The following is a 26,055-nucleotide window of genomic DNA, read 5'->3' as shown; positions in this document are numbered from 1 at the left end:
AGACATTATTGTCAATTATGTCTTTGCCACCTATAAATTATGTTGGAAAACAATTACAGTTATAAAGGAGGATTTGCTCTACATTATAAAGAAAATTTGGGAATTTTATCTTTTATAGAAAAAGAGAAAAAAATTGCCATATTTGGATATTTTTCAACGTTACGCTTTTTCGTGCACTTTTTGACTATCAACTCTTATACCGGACAGTTTTAATGAATAGGCGCCACGGGAGCCGAGCGGTTTGAGGCGAGATCCGCAAAGCTAATATCTATTGTAGTACTGGGTTCGATTCCCGGTCTTAGGCCTTGGATTTTATTTAATGGTTAATAAAAGAAATTTACAGTAAAGTATGTTTGCTAGTCGCCTCCGTTCATGACACCTAATTGGCAGTTGGACGTAAAGCCGGCCTGAAAAAACAGGCGATTACTTTACTTTTTATTATTAATAGGAATCACACCGATATCAAGTGTATAATTGCAAAAGCAGCACTACAAAAATGGCAGACAGATCACAGTAATGGTAATAAAGGAAGATTCTATAAAACTATGGCAGATCAGTTACCTAGACAACCATGGTTTAAGGGAACTGTCACTAATAAATGGGTTGTTACGACAATAAGCAGGCTGAGAGCGAACCATGCGGTGTCCGGATCATATTTACACAGGATCAACAAAAGGTCCTCTCCTCTTTGCGTAGATTGCAATGAGGAGGAAGATTTCAAACATATATTAATGATATGTCCACGTTATGTGGTGGAAAGGAAATTGTGATGTGATAACAGAAGAAAAAAATATAATTTTTAATTATAAAAATTATAACTAGTGGTGCCAGTCAGACGCTAGTGCCGCGGTCAGTGCACGGGCAAAAAGGGACCGCCCGCCAAAGACACACCGCTTTCAAAAGGGCCATTATATGGTCAGTATACAGTGACTACCTGGCTACAGCCCTTTGACAACATCCAACACCTTTCACCGGCCTATTCAAGACTAGGGTCAACACACGGCAAGAGATGTTTTAGTGTGACCCGTAATTACAAGACTTGTCAATGTGTGGTGAGGGCTATATATGGTCTCTCTACAGGAAGTGGGGCATCAGTCGATGATTATTCTTCAGATTTCTACCACCGTAACCTCAAGATTCTACCAGCGAGTTACACCGCGAGCGCGTCCCTATCTAAGTGTTTAAACATATATGTATTCAACGTCGTTATAGTGGTGCATTCTAGTTACAATTTAAATCATTCTAAATTATTGTTAAAATATATATATTTATTTTCCGAATATCAACTCTTTATCTATCTATCAAATCTCTAACTAATTCCCGCATCATAAACCTCCTCTTCAAGTCATCTGAACCCATTACAAAATGAATGTTTGACGACATATACAGGTGCTTTAGATGCACCATTTCGCTACGAAGACATAATATTCTCCACCAACATATATGTGCTTAAGTCTATAGCAGAGCTAGCAATGAAATATGAATGTATTTAGAAGTTATAGCCGATTAGAATGAATGGAAGAAAATGATTACAGAAGGATTACGTGATTTTAATTTCGGTTAAGCTATAAGGATGACAGGAATATAGAGTACTGATCCATCCATTAGCTGTAGTTTATGTAAATAGTTGTATATAGTAGAGGGATGAATGTGTGAAGCGAATGTATTTGTAGGTAAGAATGGAGAGTGATATTCTAGTGATAAGCACCTAGGCGACGCTGGCTGTATGGCGGAAGCCAATGCAAAAGAATAACAAAAAAAAACAAACAAATAGGAATCAAATATGGGACAAAATTTCCTAAACAATTCCTCTTGATACCTCTAAAATAGTGCCCAAATACTGTGGAACGAGTAAACAATGCTGCAACATTGTAGCCCATGTAACAAAAATGGCCACACATCTGCGAGAGATAATACCAAAAGTTACATTTGAATTTGGAATTAGATGTATGTAGTCCATCACATTTTATTTTGTAAATTGTTATTTCAGAGAACATTGAGTAGTGTGGTCCTCCGGGAGGAAGCTGTGATAACTCGCTACCTTCAACATTTTATAAACTGAACGTATATAAATAATATTGCAATTAATCTTTTTTAAAAGTATAAATTCCATCTTAAGAAAATTTAAATACTAAACTGGGTTAAGAGGAATCATATTACACCATATTTTATTATTTATATATTTTCCCTTACTATGAGAGGAAACATTACTACCGAAGTAAGAAAAAGTAAAAATCAACCCGATAAATCACAGCTGAGATAGGCACTATGAAAGCCGAGCGATTAGAGGCGAAGCCTGCAAAGCTAAGATGTTTTGTGGTCTAGACCTTTGATATTATTTGATGGTTTATAAAAGTATTCATTTGTCAAATACGTTTGTTAGTCTCCTTCGTCCAGGGCACCTAATTTGGATGTTGGTGTTAAAGACTGTCTCAAAAGATAGGCGTAACTCATTACTTGTTTAATTTACTTTTTTAATTCCCAGAAGAGTTTTAATGACACAATTAGCCTTAAAAAACTGCATAACATAACCAGGCTTCGGAAATCATTAAAGATTTAAAGTATCGCTACCAATTACAAGACCATTCTAGGAAATTATTTCATAAATATAAAAACGTCGGATTACATAAATATTCTTAAAATGTCAGCTCTTTCTTTTGAAGAAAGAAAACAAAAACGTTAAAATACATTTTTTTTTCTTATTTTACCTTGTTATATAATTTTTTTTTTAACGAACAAAAACTTTTTAATGATAAGTTTATTTAATCAATCGTTGGATCAATAATTAATCAGTAATCTGCAATACCATTGGTTTGTAGATATATCACTTCCTCTTTTAAGCGGAAATAATGTTGTTCAGGTGTTTTACTAGTTCGAGTAGGACACCTTGGGCTGATCTCGCAGCTGAAGAGCTTTCTCCCATTACCTTATCCTCTTCAAGCCTATCTCTCTGTCCTTTCTTTCATGTAATGGTTGGATCTTCTCTCTCACCTCTCCAAATAGCCGAAGCAGCTGCTAGTAAAGGAATCACATTAGGCTCTATCCTGTACACAGTCAACACGGCAGACATCCCGAACAACTCAAAACTATTCTCTTTACAGACGGTGCTGCTCTAATTATCTCTGATTTCTCATATCAGAGTTATTTCTCACAAAAAGTATAGAAAACTAACGCTCTCTTTTGGTAAAATGGTTTAAAAAATGAAGCTTTAAGCTCAACGAAAACAAAGGTCTACAGTTAGTTGATTTTTCTAAGCCTAAGTTCTGATATTCTTAGAAGAAGTACCTCTCCAACCTCTTCAGTAAAGTGAAAAAAAGTAAAGTAATTGCCTATTTTTTCAGGCGGGCTTTACGTCCAACCACCAATTAGGTGTCGTGGACGGAGGTGACTAGCAAACGTACTTCACTGTAAATTTCTTTTATTAACCATTAAATAAAATCCAAGGCCTCTAGACCGGGAATCGAACCCAGTACCACAATACATATTAGCTTTGCAGGTCTCGCCTCTAACCGCTCGGCTACCTCTTTATTTCAACCAAATACTTCATTCTGTCTCTGATAGCATCCTTTAACCGGTTAAGCGTGGAATTTAGTTTTAAAATGAACCCCCCACAGTGTGTGTGGAATCAAAATCAGACACGACGTGTATACACGTCGAAGGCATGGCAAAATAACCAAAAGTTTACAACGCCATAATAGTCACTGCAAGCAATTTTGCTGCAATTTCTGGGGTTTGAGATTACAGAGCATTCTTTGCTCATTCCAAAATCTTGTACCGCTTCACGTATGCATTGCTCTAGTTAACTAGAGAACGCAAGAGCTTTTACGAGGGTCGTTTGAAAAGTCCGTGCAAAGTCAGAGAGATAGCACCACTGGCGCGTATCGAGGTTATGTTTAGTTAGTAGCATCTCTTGGAAGAACACACACCAAGTTTCAGCCAGATCGGTCTATTTCTTTGTGTTTGGCATTCGTTTGAATCGAGGAAGTCGAGTGATTTTCAAAAAATGGACGAAAAAGAATTTCGTGTGTTGATTAAACACTACTTTATGAAAGGCAAAACGCCTCAGGAGACTAAAGAGAAGCTAGATAAACATTATGGTGACTCTGCACCTTCGATTAGAACAGTTTATAAGTGGTTTCAAAATTTTCGGAGTGGCCATATGGGCACAAGTGACGCTGAACGTTCTGGACGCCCTGTTGAGGTTACTACTCCAGAAATCATTGATAAAATCCATGATATGGTGATGAATGACAGAAGAGTGAAGGTGCGTGAGATTGCTAGTGCTGTGGGCATCTCGAATGAACGGGTACATAATATTTTGCATCAACATTTGGACATGACAAAGCTATCCGCAAGATGGGTGCCGCGATTACTCACGCTTGACCAAAAACGAAATCGTGTGAAGTGTTGCAAGGACGGTTTGCAGCTGTTCCAGAAGAATCCGCAGGACTTTAAGCGTCGTTTCGTCACTGTGGATGAAACATGGATACATCACTACAGTCCTGAGACCAAAGAACAATCTAAACAATGGGTTACCAAGGGGGGGAATCTGCGCCAAAAAAGGCGAAGACCTTTCCTTCGGCCGGAAAGATTATGGCCACTGTCTTTTGGGATTCGCAAGGAATAATCCTCATCGACTATCTGGAAAAGGGTAAAACTATTACAGGTGCATATTATTCATCGTTATTGGACCGTTTGAAGACCGAGCTGCAAGAAAAACGCCCACGATTGGCCCACAAAAAAGTCCTTTTCCATCACGACAACGCACCAGCTCACACCTCAGCAGTTGTGGTCGCAAAATTAATGGAAATAGGGTTCCAACTCGTTTCACATCCCCCCTATTCTCCAGACTTGGCTCCCTCGGACTACTATTTGTTCCCTAATATGAAGAAATGGCTGGCGGGCAAAGATTTTATTCAAACGAGGAGGTGATTGCAGAAACGAATGGCTATTTTTCAGACTTGGACAAATCCTATTATTCGGAAGGGATCAACAAACTAGAGCAGCGTTGGACGAAGTGTATAAGCCTAAAAGGAGACTATGTTGAAAAATAAAAAAGGTTTACCCCAAAAAATTAAGTAGTTTTTATTTTTGCACGGACTTTTCAAACGACCCTCGTATAAGGAAGAAAAGAGCTTTGAATTCTTGCAAAATGCAATCATGCTCGAACTGAGGTCTGAACCACTATCTAAGGTTAAAACGGCATTGCACAAGAGTTGAGAGCTTCTATTTGTGTGCATAATTCCCAATCTCTAATGCGGTGACAAACATGTACCAACTGAGTTTTTCGAGTTTTTATAGTTAATGGGAATTTTATATTTTTCACAACGAGTATACACGTCGAACGCACCGTAATAGAGATTTGGTTTGACGTGTATACAAACACGCTTAACTGGTTAATTGAGAGGTACATAGACAGAATACCTACTTGGAATCCTCACTCTCAAAATATGGAAATAGAAAATAAACAATCGGTTCAGACAAACCAAAATGACCTGAACTTACGGTACCGAGCTACAGAGAACGAGCAAACATTATAACTTAACCAGGTTCTTGCAATCCAAAATCCTTCGTACGTTCCATATTTGGTATCCAGTAAACCATCCAATACGATCTTCCTTCAGAAGTATACCAACTGAGTTACCTGGGAGTGCTACCATTAGGTACTTTTTTATACTCCAATTGTGTTTATAAACACAATTTCTGTACATGTTACTTGTGGTACCAGATTACCATTGTAAATTTCAAATTAAAACAAAATTGAAATACATTATCTCAAATTAAGAAATATTATTGTAAATTATTTTTATGAAGTCAAATTCAATATTTGTCATTGACTCAGATCATTAATATGGATAATTATAAATGGAAAACATTTTAATTTAAATATTTAACGTGTAATTTTTTTTTAATTACCTACAATTACTGAAAGTTAGGACATTTTTATCAATGAAACTTTTATTATTTTATTTATATTAGCTTAGATTGAGTATTGAAGTAAAGTGAATCTACAATAAGATTCAGATAAAAGTGTAAATAATGACTGTGAGGTGAATATAGTGTGGTTTTGTAGATCCTTCTACAGTCTCAAGATGGGAATCAAATAGCTTAAGAGATACAAAACCATTTAGAATCCCACTTTATTATTAATGAAAGAGATCACATATCGTGCAAATTGTTCCGATCTTCTGGTGCTTTCCGCATTGTTAGTAAACTTTACTTTACCCTAACCTAAATTAGCCTTTCTTCTTTTACCTTTATGTTACTCAACTATAAAAGACAGTGTTGCGTTTGTTGCATATTCAATTTAACCGTTATGAGATGCTTTTAGTCCATAAAGTGTTTCTGCATGTTTGGAACGTTTTGTTTTCTCTAACAAATAAGTGTAAGCAAAATAAATAAATCAAAGAACAAAAGAATCTTCTCTGAGAGAATATTTTGGTAGAAGTTCACTTGACCTTAGTTAAAACATCTTTATGTATGACCTAACCATACGATAATATTTTCATTAATACAAAATAATGGTAATAATAATAATGGATTTTTGAATTTAACAATAGTTTTTTCCTGGAGAGAAGAAACTTTTAAGTTCCCATAATTTAGTTAATGTAACTTCCTATAATTTATCCTCTTTAAATTACGGTTCCTGCTTCAAATCCGTTTCCTCCTTCTTTGGCAACAGGGGCGACCCCTTCCTTGTGGTAATTTTAACAAAGGAAATTGTTCACGAATATATGTAAATGATTTTATATGAAAATATACAGGGTGAACCAGTAAGTAATGTCCATAGGCCTACTGCATGAAGTACATCTAAAGTGGAGTTCAATGATGTATTGGCCAACTTCATTTTTTCCACTGTTCTTGAGTGATGTCACTTTTAATTTTTTTTTTCTAAAATCATTACTTTTTCCCAATAAAATGTTATTACTCAGAAAGTTTTAGTCCGAATTCGATTCTAATGACACGGTTAGAAAGACAGATAAATTTTCTAAAAATTGATACCATTTTGAAGCATACGTTATTCTCCAAACAGTCCCAGTCTTCCTCCGGAAACTGGGAAAATAAAAGTAATCGAAATTTTTAAGAAAACTCATTAGGCCCTTACGTGATCATTATCAGACCTAGGTGCTGGCACTTTTTATAAAAAGTTTCCTTGTTTAATGAGCTTTCAAACGGTATATCATTTTCCGGGATTCCTTTTATCTTCGTATGAGAAATTACATTTGTTTTGCAAGAAAACGTGTTCACGAGCACTCAAGAGTTTAGTTATCAAATTGTTTAATTCATTGAAAACTCTTTTAGATGAACAAGAAGTCAATTTTTAAATTAATTAATTTCAGGTACTTAAGCAAAAATTCATGTAGTTTGTATTTACTCCAAATTACAATACAATTACTTGTTTAAAATATTTCCAAATATTTTCTCAAATATTTCAGTGAGATCAGAAGTAAATGTTTAAAGTCCAATTTGCAACCTTTGACTTCCTTATTTTAAGAGAATCTACTTTAAAAATTCCATCTAAAAGAGTTTTCAATGTTTTCAACTGTTGAGTGCTCGTAAACGTTTTCTTGCAAAACAAACGTAATTTCTCATGACACGGTTAGAAAGATAAATTTTCTAAAAATTGATACCATTTCGAAGCATAAGCTATACTTTATAGTTAAGACCTATGGAAATTACTTACTGGTTCATCCTGTATAAAAGAATAATTCCTTTGCTTTGGTCTTTGTGTATGTGTTTATCTGTAAGTATCCCCTGCAACTCAAACGCGAATAACTATCAAAAATAGAATAATACTCGGAGACATGATGAAATTTGTACAATTTCATTGTTCGAATAAGATTAATTTTGCATTCGAAGAGGGTCAGCCAGTTAAAGAGAAAATTATTTAAATTAAGTTTCGAATAGGAAAAGACTTGCCCTATATTTCTCCTAACAGATTATATGTCCGACTACCAAATTAGGTGTCGTGGACGGTGGCGACTAGCAAACATACTTTACTATAAAGTTCTCATATTAAACATTAAATAAAATCTAAAGCCTGGACCGGGAATCGAACCTACTACACACAATACATATTAGTTTAGCAGGCCTCGCCTCTAACCGCTCGACTATTGAGGCGTAGTTACAGCTCGTTGAAAAAGTTTTTAATTAAGTTATAATCCTTATATATATATTTAAAAAAAACACGAATTAACTATCGTTATTGCGTGCTGTAAAATCATGTAACGTAATTTATTAAATAAACAAAAAAAAATTGAGTGAAATTGGTTTTACAATCGATATATTCTTAAAATACGCAAATATTTATCGATAAGAAAATTACGTATCACTCGTTAAAAGGGTATTGATTCCCAAAGTAGTTCTTTTTAATAATAATAATAATAAAAAAAAAAAGAAGTTCTAGAGTCGTGCATTATATTATAGACGCATAATAGTTACGCAATGTATAAATCAAACAGGTCTAAACGGAAGTGAAAGTGGCACACATCGCCTCCACTCTTAAACCCAACTGCTGACCGAATCTCCTTTTTTTTTTAACTCTTCCACCTGACGACAGCTGTTTTATAATAATTATTTCATCGAACTTATAAGCTGTTCTGTTTCTTTCTTTTTTCTGTTAATTATTAAGTTGCACAAAACTCATTAATATAACTAATTTGTCTGTGCACTCTTCTATGAAGTACTGACAAATCTGTTGGGCCTTAAACAATTAAGTATTTTATTATTTAAAAATTAGTTATGCCATTTCCTCCTTGTACTGACTTCTTACCATCTTTATAATATTATTAAGAATCAAATTATGAGACTAATTTCTATTTATTTTTAGTTTTAGAATAATTTCAATTTTGCAGAAAAGATTTACTCTTATTTTTTAAATTCTCTCGCAAAAGTCTTCTTTCAATTTAATTTAAACTCTCTCTATCATGATTACAAAAGCATAAATTTAACAGGCAACTTTTACTTGAAAGATATTTCTCAGAAATTTAGTAGTCTTTAGGCGAGGAGATGCCCTTCTAAAGAAAAATTATTAAATATTACCTCATCAGTAACAGATAGTGGCCACAGTTTGATTGTTATTTTTGTAAATGTTTCATTATACTCAAAATGTGTAAAATATTTTTAATAAATGCCTAAGGTTAGAAAAAAAAAAGAGTATAAAATACATAAACAAAAGTTGGCATTTATACTCATTTATAGCCGATTCTCGCAAATTATTTTAAGATAACAGTTACTGAGGGCAGATCTTGACATTGATAGCTAACAATACAATGTATTCTCACAATTATCTGCACCCCGATGAATACGTTGCATAAAAATGTCCAACTATCTGCGTAAATTTTTCATAAATATTAATTTATGAATTTTTGTACGTTCAAATACATATAAATTCAAAAAAATTTGTGATAAATATGACCTAAAGAGAATTGAATTCAATTTGTGAATTAGATTTTAATACATCTGCCACATGTTTATCTGTAAAAGATAAAGAATCTACTAGATCTTTACGTCCAATAAAGAGCGTTTTGTTTGTATAGCAAGGAACTTAATTAGAAGAGAAAATAATATAGTGTATAACAAGACAATGTAATTTAAATTACACTTCGTTTACGTTATATTCCGACCATTTGTTTATAAACATATTCATTGATACAAATTTATTTAAATGAATACGTAAAAAAAAATTGATTTCTTGTGTTTCTTAAAATAATTGAACAGCATCCTTGAAATATAGATTTCTGAGTTATGTAGGGTTGCCAACTCTATAAAGTTCCAAAAAAAAGGACACCCTAAAATAATTAGGTACATTCAGGGCCGTCGAGACAGGATTTTGGGGCCCGGGAAAAAGTCCCCTCTACCTTGTTGGTAATCTGGCCTGGGTACATTTATATCTTACATGTTTATTCATGAAAAGTTCATCGTTACATCAATAACCTTTTGACCTATTCAGTTCAGTTAGAACAGAAAAACAACACGCCAAATGATGAAGTCTCAGAAGTCAGAACTTAAATCAAAAATATAATAACATAAATTAGATTTGTGTGAACAATATCTGAGAAAAAAGGACAAAAGGCGTCCTTTCCTAATTTAAGAAAGGACAAGTGCAACCAGGTGTTAAAAAAGGACAGTTGGCAACCCTAGAGTTAGGCCACGCAATTAGTTGGATTTAGTATTCATTTTAACTTCAAAAGAAATATATATTTAATTTAAATATATGGCGATAAGTGAATTTTTTTCAACTATGTGTTATTTGCGTTCACAGATAGATTTCTTTCTCAAAAGTTTTCCTATGTTTGTCATTTTTAATACTTCTTTTTTGTTTTTTTTATTACAGAACTTGAAAAATCAGATCATGACAACTAACGTATGGGTTGAGCAGGTAAGAAATTCATCATTTTTTAAAGTATAGCATTTTAAGATAGACTATAAAGGGTCTTCATCAGGTTACGGCTTGTATTAGATAAGCTATGCACGTAATAAGTAAAAGATCTGGGCAAAAATATAGGCCATAACTTCGCAGTAACTAATTTGACTTCAGATTTTCTTGTACCTTATTGCTATATTTTGGTACCATTCTTTAATAAGGATTCATAAATGGTATTTGAATAATAGTTATTTATTTTAACAAGTGCGGAAAGTAGTACTTTTCCTCACGCGAGGCAGGGTTTGCACGGACGAGCTAGCGAAGCGAGGCGAGTGCAAGTGCAAATTGCCGAGTGTGAGGAAAATACTTTACACTCGAGTTAAATATTATATTTTTTCTGCAACCATTAGGGTTATTAACTAAAAAAAAAACTAAACAGGAATCACTAGAATCCATTTTAAATTTCTATAAGGTAACACTATAACCTTTTTCAACTGTTATAATTAAAAATATCTAATTATTTATTAAAATATTATTTTTATTTATATATTCCTTTCAATTTTCATTTTATTTTTTTAATTATTTAGATTAAATAAATTTAAATAAGCTTATTAAAGTTTTATAGAAAATATTTAATAACAAAACTTCTTATATCAAGGAAGCACAATAAAGTTTTTCCACTCGCTAGTGAGGAAAGTGACACTAATGGGAATTTTTCCCCACCAGTGAGGTAAAGTTGGGCATTACACAGCTGATTTTAATTGAGTAATGAGAACTTCCCTACATGGTTGCAGAAAAACAAATTTTTTGTTGATATTTATATCCCGTACCACATATAAGGTGTAATGAACTGATGCTACAAACTTAAATACAAATAAAGCTATTTGTAAATGTAAGCCAAGGTTTTAATTCTTGATAAACTACTCCTCACTTAAACATCTCAAATATCAACATACTATTCATTCAACTATTCATCTATTAACAATTCTAAATAAATGTTAATTTAAATTTATTCAAATATTTTTTTTTGATACATTTTACGAGGTGTGGCTATTAAATAACGAGACTGATGCTGCTACAGAAGAACTATGCACGCGCCAAATCCTAACGACCGACAGCTGTGCAGCGTAAAGCCTTCTCTTTCGATTGCAGCGTCTCACGTGTTTGTAGAGAAATCTGTCTGACCGGAACCGTCGTTTGTGTAAGAGGTGTTAGTTTCGTTTTGCCGAAAACATGATACTCTACACATGTAGTAGAGCAACGAATTGTCGTGAAATTTCACATGATACCGCTACTGAAACTTATCTTTTATTAAAAGAAGTTTATGGCCATGAATGTTAATCACATGCACGAGTTTTTGAGTGGTTCAAGCGTTCCCAAAATGGACGAGAAGACGTCGGAGATGATGACCGCCCGGGTCGCCCTTCCACGTCCAAAACGGATGAAAATATCGATTATAATGAATCAACATTACTACCGTGAGGTGTTTGCTCAACTCCGTGAAAGAGTAAGGAAAAACAACCCGATTTGTGGAAGAACAAGTCATGGGTTAGGGAAATCCGAATAACTGAACTAAAATCTCTCCATTAAAAATCGCATCTAAAAGGAATTGCAAGAAAATGTATTAAAATAAAAACAAAAATTATTAATATACCTAAATTTACTTTTTATTATCTACATTAATAACTGATAACATAAAGCACAATTAAATCACATTATTATAATTAAATAAAAAAAAGTATATTTTAATTTAAAACACAACTGTACTTTATCTTCAATACAAAATTTAATTTCAAATTTTGCTAATATTATACTACTTTACTGATACCATTACACTCTAAAACTACTATTTTTCTTATTATAATCATTATTATACTACAAATGATTTATTTTCAAATATATATTTACACTCGTTATTGCCATTTTTATTTACAAACAATGATAACTCCCAAGACCAAACTAATCTACTTCGATTTTTCTAAATGATCCTTGATTGCCAAAAGTACAATCGTTTGTTTCGTATCTACATTTGCCAATTCTTTTAGATTCATCAGTTTTTATGCTATCATTATCCAGGAACCAATCACGATAGGCTAGAAATTTTTTCTCCCAAAAACCTGTGAACAAATATTTCTTTGTGTTATATTATTTTGAATAGTTAAATACATTAAAAATAATGATGAGGTTTTTCTTGTCATTCTGATAGAATTTTTATATGCTATAGTGAGATAAAAATAACTTCATTTCAACTGATACCGCAATAAGGATTATGCTGACATACTACATCAAGTTCAGGTAGCTAGACATGTTATGCGGTTATAAAATCGCAAAAAAAAAAAATGGGCGGTAAAAGGTTATGTAAGGAAAGTAGGTAATCGAAAATTGTACATCAGCCATTTCCGGCTGGCAGATTTCTTGAGATTCCTCATATTGCATTGCAGCATGTAAAAAAAATATTAGCAATGACACTCTGAACGTCAGCGACAGAAAATGACATTGCGATATGTTGGATATTACAACTACCTTATTTTTTATCTTCATTCCTAGACACCCAGTTATTGATCAGTCATATGTTTTAATAGGTAATGATAGTCATAATAGTAGTAATAATAATAGTAATAATTATAATGAAGGGAAGAGATTAGCTATGAGGTTAGCATACTGGACTCCCACGCGGAGGTCCCGGGTTCGAATCCAGCAGCTGACCCTTAGATTTTCTCTTCCTAGGAGCTTCTTACAGCTCACTGTCCGGTGATGGACAGTGTTGTCTGTAACGAGAGAACACTGTCCGGAGGCCGGCAGTGCACTGGAAAAAGCTCCGGGCGCTAATAACCTCAGCTGTTGATGTGCCCCCCCCAAAAAAATAATAATTATTATAATGATAATCATCACAGCACAATGTGAAAATGGTCACCGAATCAATTTTAAATACAGCTAATTCAACAAATAATTTAAATTTAATAAGTACTTAGTAAATAAATAAAAATTAAAAGACATGAAAAAGTAATCAATAAATAGATAGAGAAGGGATTAGCTATGAGGTTAGCATACTGGACTCCCACGCGGAGGTCCCGTGTTCAAATCCAGCCGCTGACCCTTAGATTTTCTCTTCCTAGGAGCTTCTTACAGATCACTGTCCGGTGATGGACAGTGTTGTCTGTAACGAGAGAACACTGTCCGGAGGCAGGCAGTGCACTGAAAAAAAAAAGCTCCGGGCACCAATAACCTTAGATGTTGACGCGCCTTAAATCATTAAAAAATAAATAAATAAATAGATGAATAAAAATAAAACAAATAATACGTACAAGTAAAAATGAAATATGATTTACGCCGGCTCCTTCATGACTTAAAACAATTTATATTTATAAAATTATGCGTATGAATGATAGCGCGTAATCGCTGGGGAATCAAAGATGATGGATTTTACAAGAACTTATTTTACTCGTATTACTACATTCTTGCAAATAAGTAGTTGTAGGTTAGCTTTGAAAACGTTCTTCTTGCACTAATCTAGAGCCTATCGCAACCAACTTAAATCTGTCTTGAGTTCTTGCAAAAAAAACCATTTCGAAAGCTTCCCAAGTGATCTCAGTTTATCTTTTGACAAAAGTAAAAACCTTAGTACGTTGTTTTATTATTTATTTACCATAACTGATGTGCCTTATAGTGGTAAAAAAGGTGCTTTTAGCAAGTGCCTTCTGTATTTGAAATGTGTTCTGTGTAGCTGGAGATGTTGAGTAGCGCTTTAAAGAAGATTTGGTTAGTGTCTCTGAGATTAAGTTAACCATGAATGTGAAGATTAGAAAGAAGTAAAAACGTGTTCATAAACCAAATTGTTTTCAAAGTTAAGGAAACTCAAACCAAAATTAAATTCTAAGATATATCAAAATGGTGCCCAAATTAGCGCACTCTTTCATTTTACGAAGTAACTAACAAGCTATAACAAAACTCCTTACAAAATATAATTTAGTTATCCTTGAAAGGTTTCAAACTAAGTTCTACTTTCCCTCAATTCTCTCGCTGTTACTTCAAAAACAGCTGTCGTTCGTGGAAAACTTAGTTAAATCTCGATAAATTAACTTATTTACAATTCTAAAGTTGCTAATACCATATTAAATATAAAACTTATGAAATTCTTGTTAAAAATTTACGTGTGTTAAGTTAATATTAATACATTTTAGGCAATTACTGTTATTGTTATGCAGTAAAACAAAGTATTGCAGTGTTTACTAAATGGAATTTGCTACAGCTGTGTTTATTTTCAAAAACCTAGGTGCAATTATTACAATTCTAAATTTAGGAATTTACCTAAAATAGAGCGTAAAAGTTTTCTGCGATATTTTGCTCACACAAATGAGGAAATGCGCTAATTTTTATTATTTTAATTTATTTATTTTTGGATCCTTAAAATTTGTAAGGAAAACTTTTGAAGTAAATTATAAGAATTTAGAAAACAAGTTAATAAGTTTGAATTTCGGCTTAATGGCAATTTTCAAGGTTTTAAGAAACTGTAAAGAAGTTTTACTCAGTAAATTTGTAGTTACTCCTTAATAATAGTTTATTATCTTTTACATAGCAAAAATAAATAACGAAAACTAAAAATTATTCTTCTATAACTATTTTTGTTATTATTAAAACTTAAACTTATGTAACAATAATGTTTCTAAACAGAGATGATATAAAACTTCTTTTTTTTTATTTACTTTTGATTAGGTAAATCTACCTAATCAGTGTTCTACCTAAAAGTAGCAAGCTTAAACTTTCCTTAATATTTATAATTCTAATGTAGCTGTTGGCTATATCTTTGTAAAGGGGGGATTTTGTGTTTAGGTAACAGTATCACAATAGTGGGGAACTTGCCACAATTATTATAACAGCCTCTTTGTATACGTAAATACATAATGACGGTTTGTTTTGTTTTGTTTTGTTTGTTTGTTGATTAATCTCTTTGGAAGTAAATAAAAGTTATTTTAATATCCTTCATAGTTTTTAAAATAATTTAATGTCTGGGAATTATTAGTATGATTCATTGCAATGGAAGTAATGCAGATCTGTTGGTAATCTGCGGTTACATAAATTGGATGTGGTATTTAAAATTACAAATTTAATTGTTGAAAAATACTGAAACTAAGCTACAAGAAAACTTATCTGTTAACAGTTAGTTTCTGTAAAGTTGTTGGTTATTGATTGGACTAAACGGGATAGCCAGAAATTGCATCCAATCTAATGAATCCAAAATCCTGATCAATGCACTGTCCAATCCTTCTAACCACACTTTTCCCTATGAATTTCGAATTTTTTTCATCTCAATCATAGCAAAGTCTCCGCATCAAATCCATTTTCTATCCTCACACTCAAATCCATTAATCCAAGCGTGCTACCTAGTGCTCCTTCTACTATTTGTTTCCTTAAACTGATTGCTCTGAAACTTCGGAGGCCCTAGATAGATTAAACTAGGGCGGCCTCAAAGCCTAAGCTACTGCGACCCCTTTGGATCTATTGTGTACTCTAAAGCTCATCCTCCAGACCAGACCCGTCCTTTTGATCAGACTCTTAATTCTGGAGAGCGGCTCCTGGGTAAAGCTCATAGGCCTTAGTTTTTCCTCCCCGAGAAGTAACACACTTAGCCATACAAACCCCTCACACTGACACAACACGTGCAGTGCCCGTTTCCTCCTCCTCTTCCTGACAGAACCTACAGAAGGCTATCATCTGCCAGGCCCATGCGATGCATGTGTTTACTGAGCCTGCAATGGCCAGTTAATAGGCCTACAATTATCCTTATAGCCGTACGGCCTTGACGGATTAATTCTGCAGCCAGAACCTCAGGATGTTATGGTAGTAAAGTTACATTCGACTAACTATCATTGAATGATTGAAACTCACGCGTTATCATGTCCCAGTATATGCATTTTGGCCTTCAGCCAACCAGTGCACTCTCTGGCCATATTACTTGCATTACATGTTGCATGTAATTTTTAAAAAATCTTAAAAATCCATTTCAATAGAAAATAACACTTCCCAGTTTTGCTAGTTTCTGCTATATACATTTTGGCTACGATATTATTTTGATTGATGTAACGAACTGATAAATAAAGTAACATATCCGCATATATTTCTCTGATTTAATCCCCAACTAGCGGTCGTATTTCATGGTGAACAGAGAAGTAGCAAACTTACTGCAACTCCATGTTGAATCATAAATCTCAGGTTAAACGCTTCATAAATTCAAGGCCAGAGGCAGAAAATCAAAACCAAGTTCACCCAGTCTTTGGTTCTAACCACAAAATGAACATTTAACCAGCTTTATTAATCACGAATCTTTACAGATCTCTAATGAAAAATAAAGCTTAATGTTAATTAATAAAAGTTTTGGTATTGCTCTCAAAAACTTTGTATTTAATTTACCTAGAATATAAATTAAAAATAACCTATGGGGAAAAAATATAACTTATCCTGGAAAAAGATTTGAAAACTAAAAACTATTCCCTAAATATATTAGTTATTGAATCTTAAAACCATTTGGTATCTGCCAATTTGCATTTTTCATTGACTTACTGCAATAAAATGCAGAATATATTTAATTACATTTAGTATTGATTGTTGTATACGCGCTCCTCCCAAATAAATTATTTATTTTAAATTGTTTAAGAAGAATGACTCTGTCAAGAACCATTAATATTAAAAAGGTCTTTAAATTTTGATTGATCGAATATTAAAGCGACTACCTTTACTTAAAGTTATTCATTAATAATGGACTCAATAAAATGTCAGTACTTTTCAACTTACAGAGATTATTTGACAGAAAACTGATTAAAAAAAAAAAAAAGTGTGTGATTATTACTTCCTCTTACTGGAGGTAAGAAATCTTACAAAATATCTCAAAAAACAAATCATGGCTGGCAAAAGGAAGTTTTTGTATTTTGATTTAGTCTCACTGAGGGAATCGGCTGTAACTTACTAAACAAAATTCGAAAAACCCGAATTGAACACACTTTTTTTTGAGTTTCCCGCCCCAAAATAGCTTCAGCCATTTTTCTTAAAATTACATTGTAATCATGGTGGTCAAGGACCATTTTATTGGAATCATTTTACTGAGAAAACTCGACTTAAGACCCTTCCGATTTAGGCTAGGCTTTTCCCAGATGTACCGTTTAAGTAATAAGGAGCTAGATGTACCATCATCCCCTTAGAAGTTGTGCTTGATAATGCTTCCTTTTAACAATATTATTTTTAAAGCTGTCACTGAGTCATGTTTCCTCTTGTTTCATTTCCATGTATTAGGAATTTTATACATAATTAAAATAATCGAGTTAGAACTCGAGATTTTTAGTAAGAAAATCGTGCGCCTCAAGTCCGAGAATCTAAATTGGAGCAATGTTAATTTTCTTGTTAAGTTTAGTCAGTTTGGATCGTTTCTCGAGAAGTATTTTGTATTAAACTTAACTAAAGTTCAGTTCCAGCTATTCGAGAGGGGATATGGCGTGCCAGTTGAGCGTTGGTCGAGGTAGAGTGCGTAATATCAGACTTTACATGACGGAGAGATAGAAATATGGTTTAGACAGATTCAAGGGAGTACGCTACGAGGAAAAGTTAGGTAGATGAATTTGATCCTTTATTCTCCATTTGCGAAACCAGGTTCATGGATATGAAGATTAGATGGTATTGAGATAGCAATGACGATATCTGAATTATGGGATCGGAAGAACGTTTCGACACACACAAAGTAATGGTGGGATGAAGAGGAAGATCGGCCGTATGCAGGGTATAGAGAAGTGAAGCAAGAATACTCCCCTTGAGGAACTTCTAGAACTAGGGTTGGGTAAATAGGAGAGGAAGAAGAGCCTCGGATAACTTGGAAGAAGCGATCTGTTAAGTAGACTAAGACTAAAGTAGATAAGCACAGTAAGAGGGTAAAGTTAGGTTTATATATTAAGCTGGGAAAGGATAGATTTGAGCTTAACCAAAAGGACTTAATGCCATACTTTGTAGAATGCCTGGGAGTCCTTCCAGTAAAACTCCTGGGCAATATTGCTTCAGCTGAAGAGGGAGAGATGCCAATAATGTCTACTGTCAGCTTCAGAATGTGGTCTGGTGAGGTGGTCAGGATAAGTGGATGGTAAGATGTTTTACAGATGAATTTAGGAGCAAGCCTTTCAAACATTGAATGCTGGCAGGAGGCTGATGGATCTGCAGGAGTTTTGACATTGCGAAGGTTTTTTGGTGGTTTACGAATGAAGCAGAAGTGAGAAAATTTCAATACGGTGGGAAAACAGAGTGGTAATAAGTTCCATTGTTTTCTTTGCGAGATGTTTTAGGTTGTTAAGAGTGATCAAATCATAGCTTACACTTTATTTTCCTAGACAAGTTTTGTTTGGCTAATTTGACATCTTCAGGCGAGATGATTCTCTCTAAGATCGCATTGAAAAATACAGAAATATTTCCTACAATGAGCAGCCATTTATTCGAACATAGAAGATTAATTTCTGTTTTTATACTGCAACAAAAGCATTGAAGTATTTTAGCAACAAAATTTGACCTCCTTTCACAGCATCAGTCTTTTCATTCTATTTCTCTGAAGTCCATTAACCAACCCACACTGCATCATCTCCTTAATTCAAATGCAACAAGTTGTAATTAACTGATTTTGGACGAAGTATTACGTGAATGTTTTGATTACAAATATGGTAGCGATCTAATTAATTTTTTGAGAAAATCAATTAAAATTTTCGTGGTATAGTTTAGTTTTGGATGGATGATTTTTTCGAAAAATAAAATATTGAACCAATAGTGGTGAAATGGCTAACTATAAATTACCACACACCGATACAAGTGTATAATTGCAAAAGCAGCACTACAAAAATGGCAGAAAGATTACAGTAATGGTAATAAAGGGAGATTCTATAAAACTATGGCAGATCAGTTACCTAGACAACCATGGATGTCACTAATAAATGGGTTTTTATGACAATAAGCAGGCTGAGAGCGAACCACGCTGTGTGCGGATCATATCTACACAGGATCAACAAAAGGTCCTCTCCTCTTGAGGAGAAGGATTTCAAACATATAATAATGATATGTCCAGGTTATGTGGTAGAAAGGAAACGAATGTTTGACGACATATACAGGTATTTAGATGCACCATTTCGCTACGAAGACATTATATTCTCCACCAACATTTATGTGCTTAAGTCTATAGCAGAGCTAGCAATGAAATATGAATGTAACTTAACAAAAACTTACAGTTTAAAATGTTAAGTATAAGGGTTGATTAAACGCCAAAAGGTACACAAATCAGCGAGTACCCAACATTTCATTAATATTTAAGTAATTCTACTGCATTAATTTTCATTAATAAGTTATTTTTTAGAATTTATTAGATGTCACAGACCCTTATGCTGGCCATTTTCGTCTACAAAATATATGTTCAAGTAGCACTGTAGATTGACTGTAATATCTAGTTATTTATAATAATCAAACTATTAATTACAGGTTAAAAAGAAAAACGTTATAAAAAATAAAATAAAAATATGAGGCTAAAAAATTCAAAACCTTGTTTAAAAAAATGCTTACACCAACAAACATCAATGATTTTGTAGTCAAACGTTTATAATAATAGGTAATAATTATCTGGCTTTATCGCAAATAATATAGTTTTCTTCAATTACATCCTCCATCTAGGTGTTCTTCCCACAATGTTGTATATATGTAATATAAAGTAAATAAGATATGCATATATTTAGGACAGCTAATTATTCCAGTATTTTACTATAAGTAAAATTAGGGGGACTAAATTAAATTACAATAGAGAAATGAATAATTATTGTTTAATAATCTACTTGTTATTAACTGTGTGTTAATTGTGCTCACGAATATTTCGGTAAGACGAATTCAAGACAGTAGCCTACTCTAACTTTATCTTTACTTTAACATGCATGTACTTATATGTGATTTATCATAATTATAACAAAAAAATAATATAAATGAAGTGGCCAGCATAAGGGTCTGTGATATCTAATAAATTCTAAAAAATAACTTATTAATGAAAATTAATGCAGTAGAATTACTTAAATATTAATGAAGTATTAATGAAATGTTGGGTACTCGCTGATTTGTGTACCTTTTGGCGTTTAATCAACCCTTATACTTAACATTTTAAACTGTAAGTTTTTGTTAAGGAGATTTTTGTACCTTTTGGATAGATTTTCCTTTTTGTCTATTTTACAAAGTTACATATCTGCTTTACAGATTTTTTTAAAATTTGGAATTAGCAATTCTATCATTATAACCTGTTAAGGTGTTAACTACCACTGGAGAGATCTTTTTAAAGAATGATTGTAGTTGCGGCTCCCAAACCATCCTCAATAACAATTTTTTTGAGAAAGCGTTTTGAATAACATAGGAAGGTATTTGTACGTAAATAGCAAAATTAAACTGCGATTTCAGTACTTCCTTTTAAGAGGAGTAAGAAAAATAAACTAGGATTGCAGTACTTCTCCCTAAAAGGCAAAGAGGCAAAGATTTTTTAATCGAACAATTCATTGATTTAAATCGGTTCACTCATTGATAATTTAAACGATTGCAGTACTTCCTCTTAGTAGGAGCAAGAGAATCAGCAACGTAGAGGAGCTATAACCATTTATTCGAGCTGAATTTTATCAAAATCGGACTAAGCGTTATAGAAATATTGGTAATAATAGTTTTAGAAAGGGCCTTATTTGGGTGGGGCAAACTCCCCTCCTTATGAGGCACGGTGCCGAGACTTTTAAAGTGCAAATCTGTATAAAATTTCGATTCGAATGACACTTCATTCATAAAAATCGGTTCACGTGTCGATAATTTGAAACGATTGCTATACTTTCCCTTAACAAGTGTAAGAGCTGATCGCCGCATTATTGTTACGTAGGGGAGCCCTAACCCTATCATCCTACCAAATTTTATCAAAATCGGGCCAAGATTTACAGAGTAATTAGTAATAATAATTTTGGAGGGAGCCTTACATAAAGGGGGCTAACTCCTCACCCATTCGATGTACAGCGTCGGGACCCCCAAAAGGCACATCTACATAAACTACTGAATCGAATGACACCTCATTCATGAAAATCGGTTCACGCGTTTAGGCGCTACGTTGTTTACAAAAAAGGTAACAACAACAACAACAACAACAACAAACAACAAGAACAAGAACATTTTTTGAAAAAGCCGTTTTTGCTCATTTTCGGCAACTTTTTTCTCGAAACCTATTAGATCTGGGTGGTTGCAAAAAAAATTACAGTTATAAAGGAGGGTTTGGAGTAAGATTTAAAGAAAATTTGGGAATTTTATCTTTTATAGAAAAAGAGAAAAAAATTGTCAAAGTTGGGTGTTTTTCAACGTTACGCGTTTTCGTGCAGTTTTTGATGGTCAACCCTTATACAACTGTCCTACCGGACAGTTTTAATTAAAAGTTATAGAATGAATGGAAGAAAATGATTAGAGAAGGATTACGTGATTTTAATTTCGGTTAAGCTATAAGGATGGCAGGAATATAGAGTACTGATCCATCCATTAGCTGTGGTTTATGTAAATAGTTGTATTAAAACTGTCCGGTAGGACAGTTGTATAAGGGTTGATCATCAAAAACTGCTATAGTAGAGGGATGAATGTGTGAAGCGAATGTATTTGTAGGTAAGAATGGAGAGTGAGTGATATTCTAGTGATAAGCACCTAGACGATGCTGGCTGTATGGCGAAAGCCAATGCCAAAAAAAGGAAACCCAAAAAAATTGAAATTAAACTTATTTTCCATTTTCCAAATTTTCCATTTTTGGTTTATTCTAACAAAACACACTCAGTAAAAACCACTTTTTTGGACTCCTGGGACCTTAGAACCGATATTTTTGATTGAAATCCAAAATAAACGAAAAACAAATCCACACTATTGCAATTCCCTTTCTTAAAAAAAGTAGAACAAAAAGTGAACATTAATTAAATCAAACCAATTGGTTGTCCGGAAGGTAGTAGCAAACATATTCAACACGCTCTCTTTGAGTGCCACTTGTTTAGCTACACGAAATTAAGCCAGAGCTGGACTTCACCCTTTAGACCCTACGTGTAAACGGATTAGGATAAAGGGGAGAAAAAAATTGAAGTGGGCAGTCTCTAAGAGAAACAGCATTCTGAGGTTATATACTGTATGGATTGGTTGAAAACTAAAAAGAAAAAAAGAGCACGCACTTTTTTATTAAGGATTTCTGATTGGATTTGTTTGGATTTAGTTTAATGAGTATAACCTTTGGCTGAATTCCAAATTGATTTAGTTAATACCAAGGAGAATTAAAATTTATATCACATTTTAAGAATTTTTTTTGGGATAAAATGGTATAAACCAATATCTTGTATAACCAACCATATTGGTGTAGTCGTTAAACAGAAAATCTATCGGAAAATTTAGTTTCAAAAAAATATCCAGAAATAACGTTACTGTATAAGGTAATGTTACCCTGGAGGTTATTACAATGTTACTGCTACATTGTAATATTTATTTACTTATCTTTTTCTGAGATGAAATATAAAGTTTATTCGACGATTGGGAATTTATTCAGTGTTACTTTTGGGTGCACTAAAGTTTGTTGATATCTTAAAACGAATAGAAAAATAAATAATTACTTGAAGCAGAAAAATATTATATAGTAAAAGAAAATTTGGCAACCATGTTTTCGTTACTGATGTTTTTTTTTATCGCAAAATTCCATTTTGTAATATCTGGATCCAAAATAGTGTTTTTTTCAAAAACTTATCTGTATATTTGGGTGTGTAGTTGCTCTAAAAATCATGGAAACTTCGATTTTAATATGCCATAATTAGATACGACGAAAGGTTATTTTGGATAAAATCAGCTAGACAAAATTTCCACTCTAGTCTACCCAATGGTGAAACTCCCCAAAGAAGAGCATTTCACTATGATGTACTGGCACTTACTTCATTTCCTGGTAAGGCAGTAAGTGGGGAATCTAGAAAGCTAGGATGTGAGGTGATTGAAGTGTTGAATTTAATGTAACGGGATCTTGCAGTTTCAGAAACATAGGAAACAAGGAAACCTCGGTGCAAGGTAGAGTTAGAGACATAGTAAGGAGCATAAGCGATTCGACGGAGTGTTTTTGACTTGAAGGATTGGATTCTATAAAGATATTGGAAGCTTTGGCTGAGCCCCAAAGTTCCATTCCGTAAGTTCAGGCAGGTTTCAGTATCATAGTGTAGATAAGTCGTTTATTCTGTAGTGAAAGTTTAGATCGCTTGTCGAGAAGTCTAGAGAGAAGTTTGAATCGTCTGTTTAGTTCTTTCCGTTTAAGTCTAGTTTGCGGATTGTAGGTCAGGCATTTGTCCATGAAGAGTCCTAGGTACTAACCACAATCTGTTGTAGGAAGAGGAGTGAGGTTTAGGTGGAAGGTTAGTTCGTCACAGGGAGAATGTAATGTAATTACATTTGTTTTCATTTATTTTGATTATCCATTTCTTTAGCCAAGGCTCAAGAGAGTCTATATGGGATTGAAGGGAGCGATAGGCAAGGACAGGGTTTTATGAGGAGAGAGGATTGCCTTATCATCGGCATAATTAAAAAGAAAAGTATGAGGATTGGTAGAGATATCAGCGGTGCATATAGTGTAGAGTGCAGGCTCAATGCACCTTCTTCAGAGTGAACATGCATAATAAAGAAAAACAACTATTTTTTTAAAAAAATTTTAACCTACATTTTCCAATTCAGAATACGTAAACTGCGGTAAAATAAAATCATTTTTTGTTTCGACAATTCTGGAACAAATGCGACTAGAACAGGGTGAAAGGTTCAGCAGCCTGGAGTTGGTCGACCACTAAAACTGCCTTTCACTTGCCAGAATGGACCTTGTACACTTGCAATTAACTTAAACGCAGTTATTAATTCTCAAAGCACACTGAACTCTTGTCTAATTGACATTTTTGTTTTTATACGTAAGATTTATTTATTTTCTAAATTTGGCATTTCATTTCTGATCTACGCAGGCGTATTTAAAGTATAAGCTGTTATTCGTTAAGTTATCAAAATCTTTTTTAACTTAAAAAAAAAAAATTGAGAAAATGTTACTTTAATAAGTATATTGAAAGTATGGAGTGTGCTAACAGTAGTTAGTCTGTTTCGTAATGTTACTGAAAGCCAATCATGTCGCTAAAAATTAGGGTTCGAAGTATTCTCTTGATAAACTCTTGAAATTATTATTTGTTTATTTAAGACGCGTCAACATCTGAGGTTATTGGCGCCCAAAGCATTTTTCAGTGCGCCTGGCGGGTCTCCACTCCAGAAAGTGTTCTCTCGTTACAGAGAACACTGTCAACACCGAGTGAGCTGTAAGAAGGACTCCTAGGAAGTGAAAAATCTAAAGACCAGCACGTGGATTCAAACTCGGGATCTCCGCGCATACGCTAACCACTGTGCTAATCACTTCCTTAAAATATTATTATCTAACTCTTCACTTGCATCGCGCTGTGCCATTTTGGCTGCTTAATTTTCCTCTTTGAATTATATTTTAAACTCGCATAAAAACGCAACACTATTTTTTTGCATTTAACATTTAAAAGGCTCGTCTCTGTTGTCACAGTTCACGGAGAAAATATCAACCGAGAGCAATGTAAGCACGGTTGAAAAGGGAAAAATTGGGAGCAACCATTCTATTTACCCCCAAAAACCATCAGGAGAGCATTAGAGGCATTATTAAAAATGGAAAGTGATCCAGCTTTAACTGAAGGTAGTCCATTCGGATTATTGTTCTTCCTGAAGGATCTCATCCATTTTCCTTTAAAATAAAGCCTTTACTGTCTGTGTACACCATATAACTTTCCCATCAGATATTGGTTCAACCGTAATCTTGAAAAGAAAAATATTTTCCCTCTTTGTTCTGAAAGTATATAACTGCTTAACTTATCACTACCGAACGAATTGTTAGAATTAGCAGAGCTTTCTGTTAATGCAGTTTTGCTAAACTTACCCATCAACAAAAGGAAGGCTTTTTGTACAAAAGCACACGACCTGAGCAAGAACAACGGTCACCGGTAGGCTTAAATTGTTAACAAGAGTTTTAAACAAGTAATCAAAAGTTTTTAGCTACTTAATGACTTTAATGGAGTTCAAAGAAATTAGCAGTTTGAATCAAACTTCCCTGACTTTGTAGGCAGTTTCCTTTGACCACAGTCTTGGGAAGTTGCACTTCTTTCTTATCTTCTAATGACTCCTTAAAGACAATTTAGAGTGTGTAAGAAAATACGTAGTTGTTATGATCGTATGTTTAGAACATTATTTGCTTTTAAACAATTTCTAGTTGCTTCTCCAGTTAGTTAAAGGTAAAAACTGTCTCACAAAGAAAATATTTTAAACAATAATGAAAATTAATTGTTTTATTTAATAATTATATTAGCGCCACAATAGAAAGTAGAGAGCTCGTTTCCCATTTCATCTTTGTGTGCAATAAATGACTATCTTTAATTGTCACCATTACAATCCTATCTGCAAACATAATCGCTAGCAGTATATTACAATCATGGCGAATATAACTGTTACCAACACTATTCATTCATTTGAACACTTATTTTTTCATAAATAAATGTCTATTTTAGAAAACGTACTCGTATTGAAGCACATTTAGGCGCCACGGTAACCGAGCGGTTAGGGGCGAGACCTGC

General features: G+C 33.6%; 2 protein-coding genes across 6 annotated transcripts in view; one reads left to right on the top strand and one right to left on the bottom strand.

Annotated features, from left to right (window-relative positions):
- The window catches only part of nAChRalpha1 (nicotinic acetylcholine receptor alpha1), a 389,306-nt gene that overhangs the window by 276,914 nt on the left and 86,337 nt on the right, over window positions 1–26,055 (top strand). For all 4 annotated transcript variants that reach the window (XR_012456510.1, XM_074122086.1, XM_074122087.1 and 1 more), the window contains exon 3: window positions 10,337–10,381. Coding sequence is in view for 3 of the 4 variants with exons in the window: in XM_074122086.1 (XP_073978187.1) it covers window positions 10,337–10,381 (45 nt within the window). In the remaining variant the exon portion in view is untranslated. The remainder of the gene's footprint in view (window positions 1–10,336; window positions 10,382–26,055) is intronic.
- Window positions 12,009–26,055, bottom strand: part of LOC141451058 (retinol-binding protein pinta-like) — a 71,495-nt gene continuing 57,448 nt past the window's right edge. For both annotated transcript variants that reach the window (XM_074122084.1, XM_074122085.1), the window contains one exon: window positions 12,009–12,483. In XM_074122084.1, the coding sequence (XP_073978185.1) occupies window positions 12,326–12,483 (158 nt within the window). In that variant the 3' untranslated portion in view covers window positions 12,009–12,325. The remainder of the gene's footprint in view (window positions 12,484–26,055) is intronic.

This window comes from Rhodnius prolixus, unplaced genomic scaffold (assembly GCF_049639745.1).
Source record: "Rhodnius prolixus isolate KJV_2025 unplaced genomic scaffold, Rpr scaffold_8, whole genome shotgun sequence".
NCBI classification, from domain to species: Eukaryota; Metazoa; Arthropoda; class Insecta; order Hemiptera; family Reduviidae; genus Rhodnius; species Rhodnius prolixus.
The sequence above is the reverse complement of the archived record's forward strand: the minus strand, read 5'-3'. Positions and strand labels throughout refer to the sequence as shown.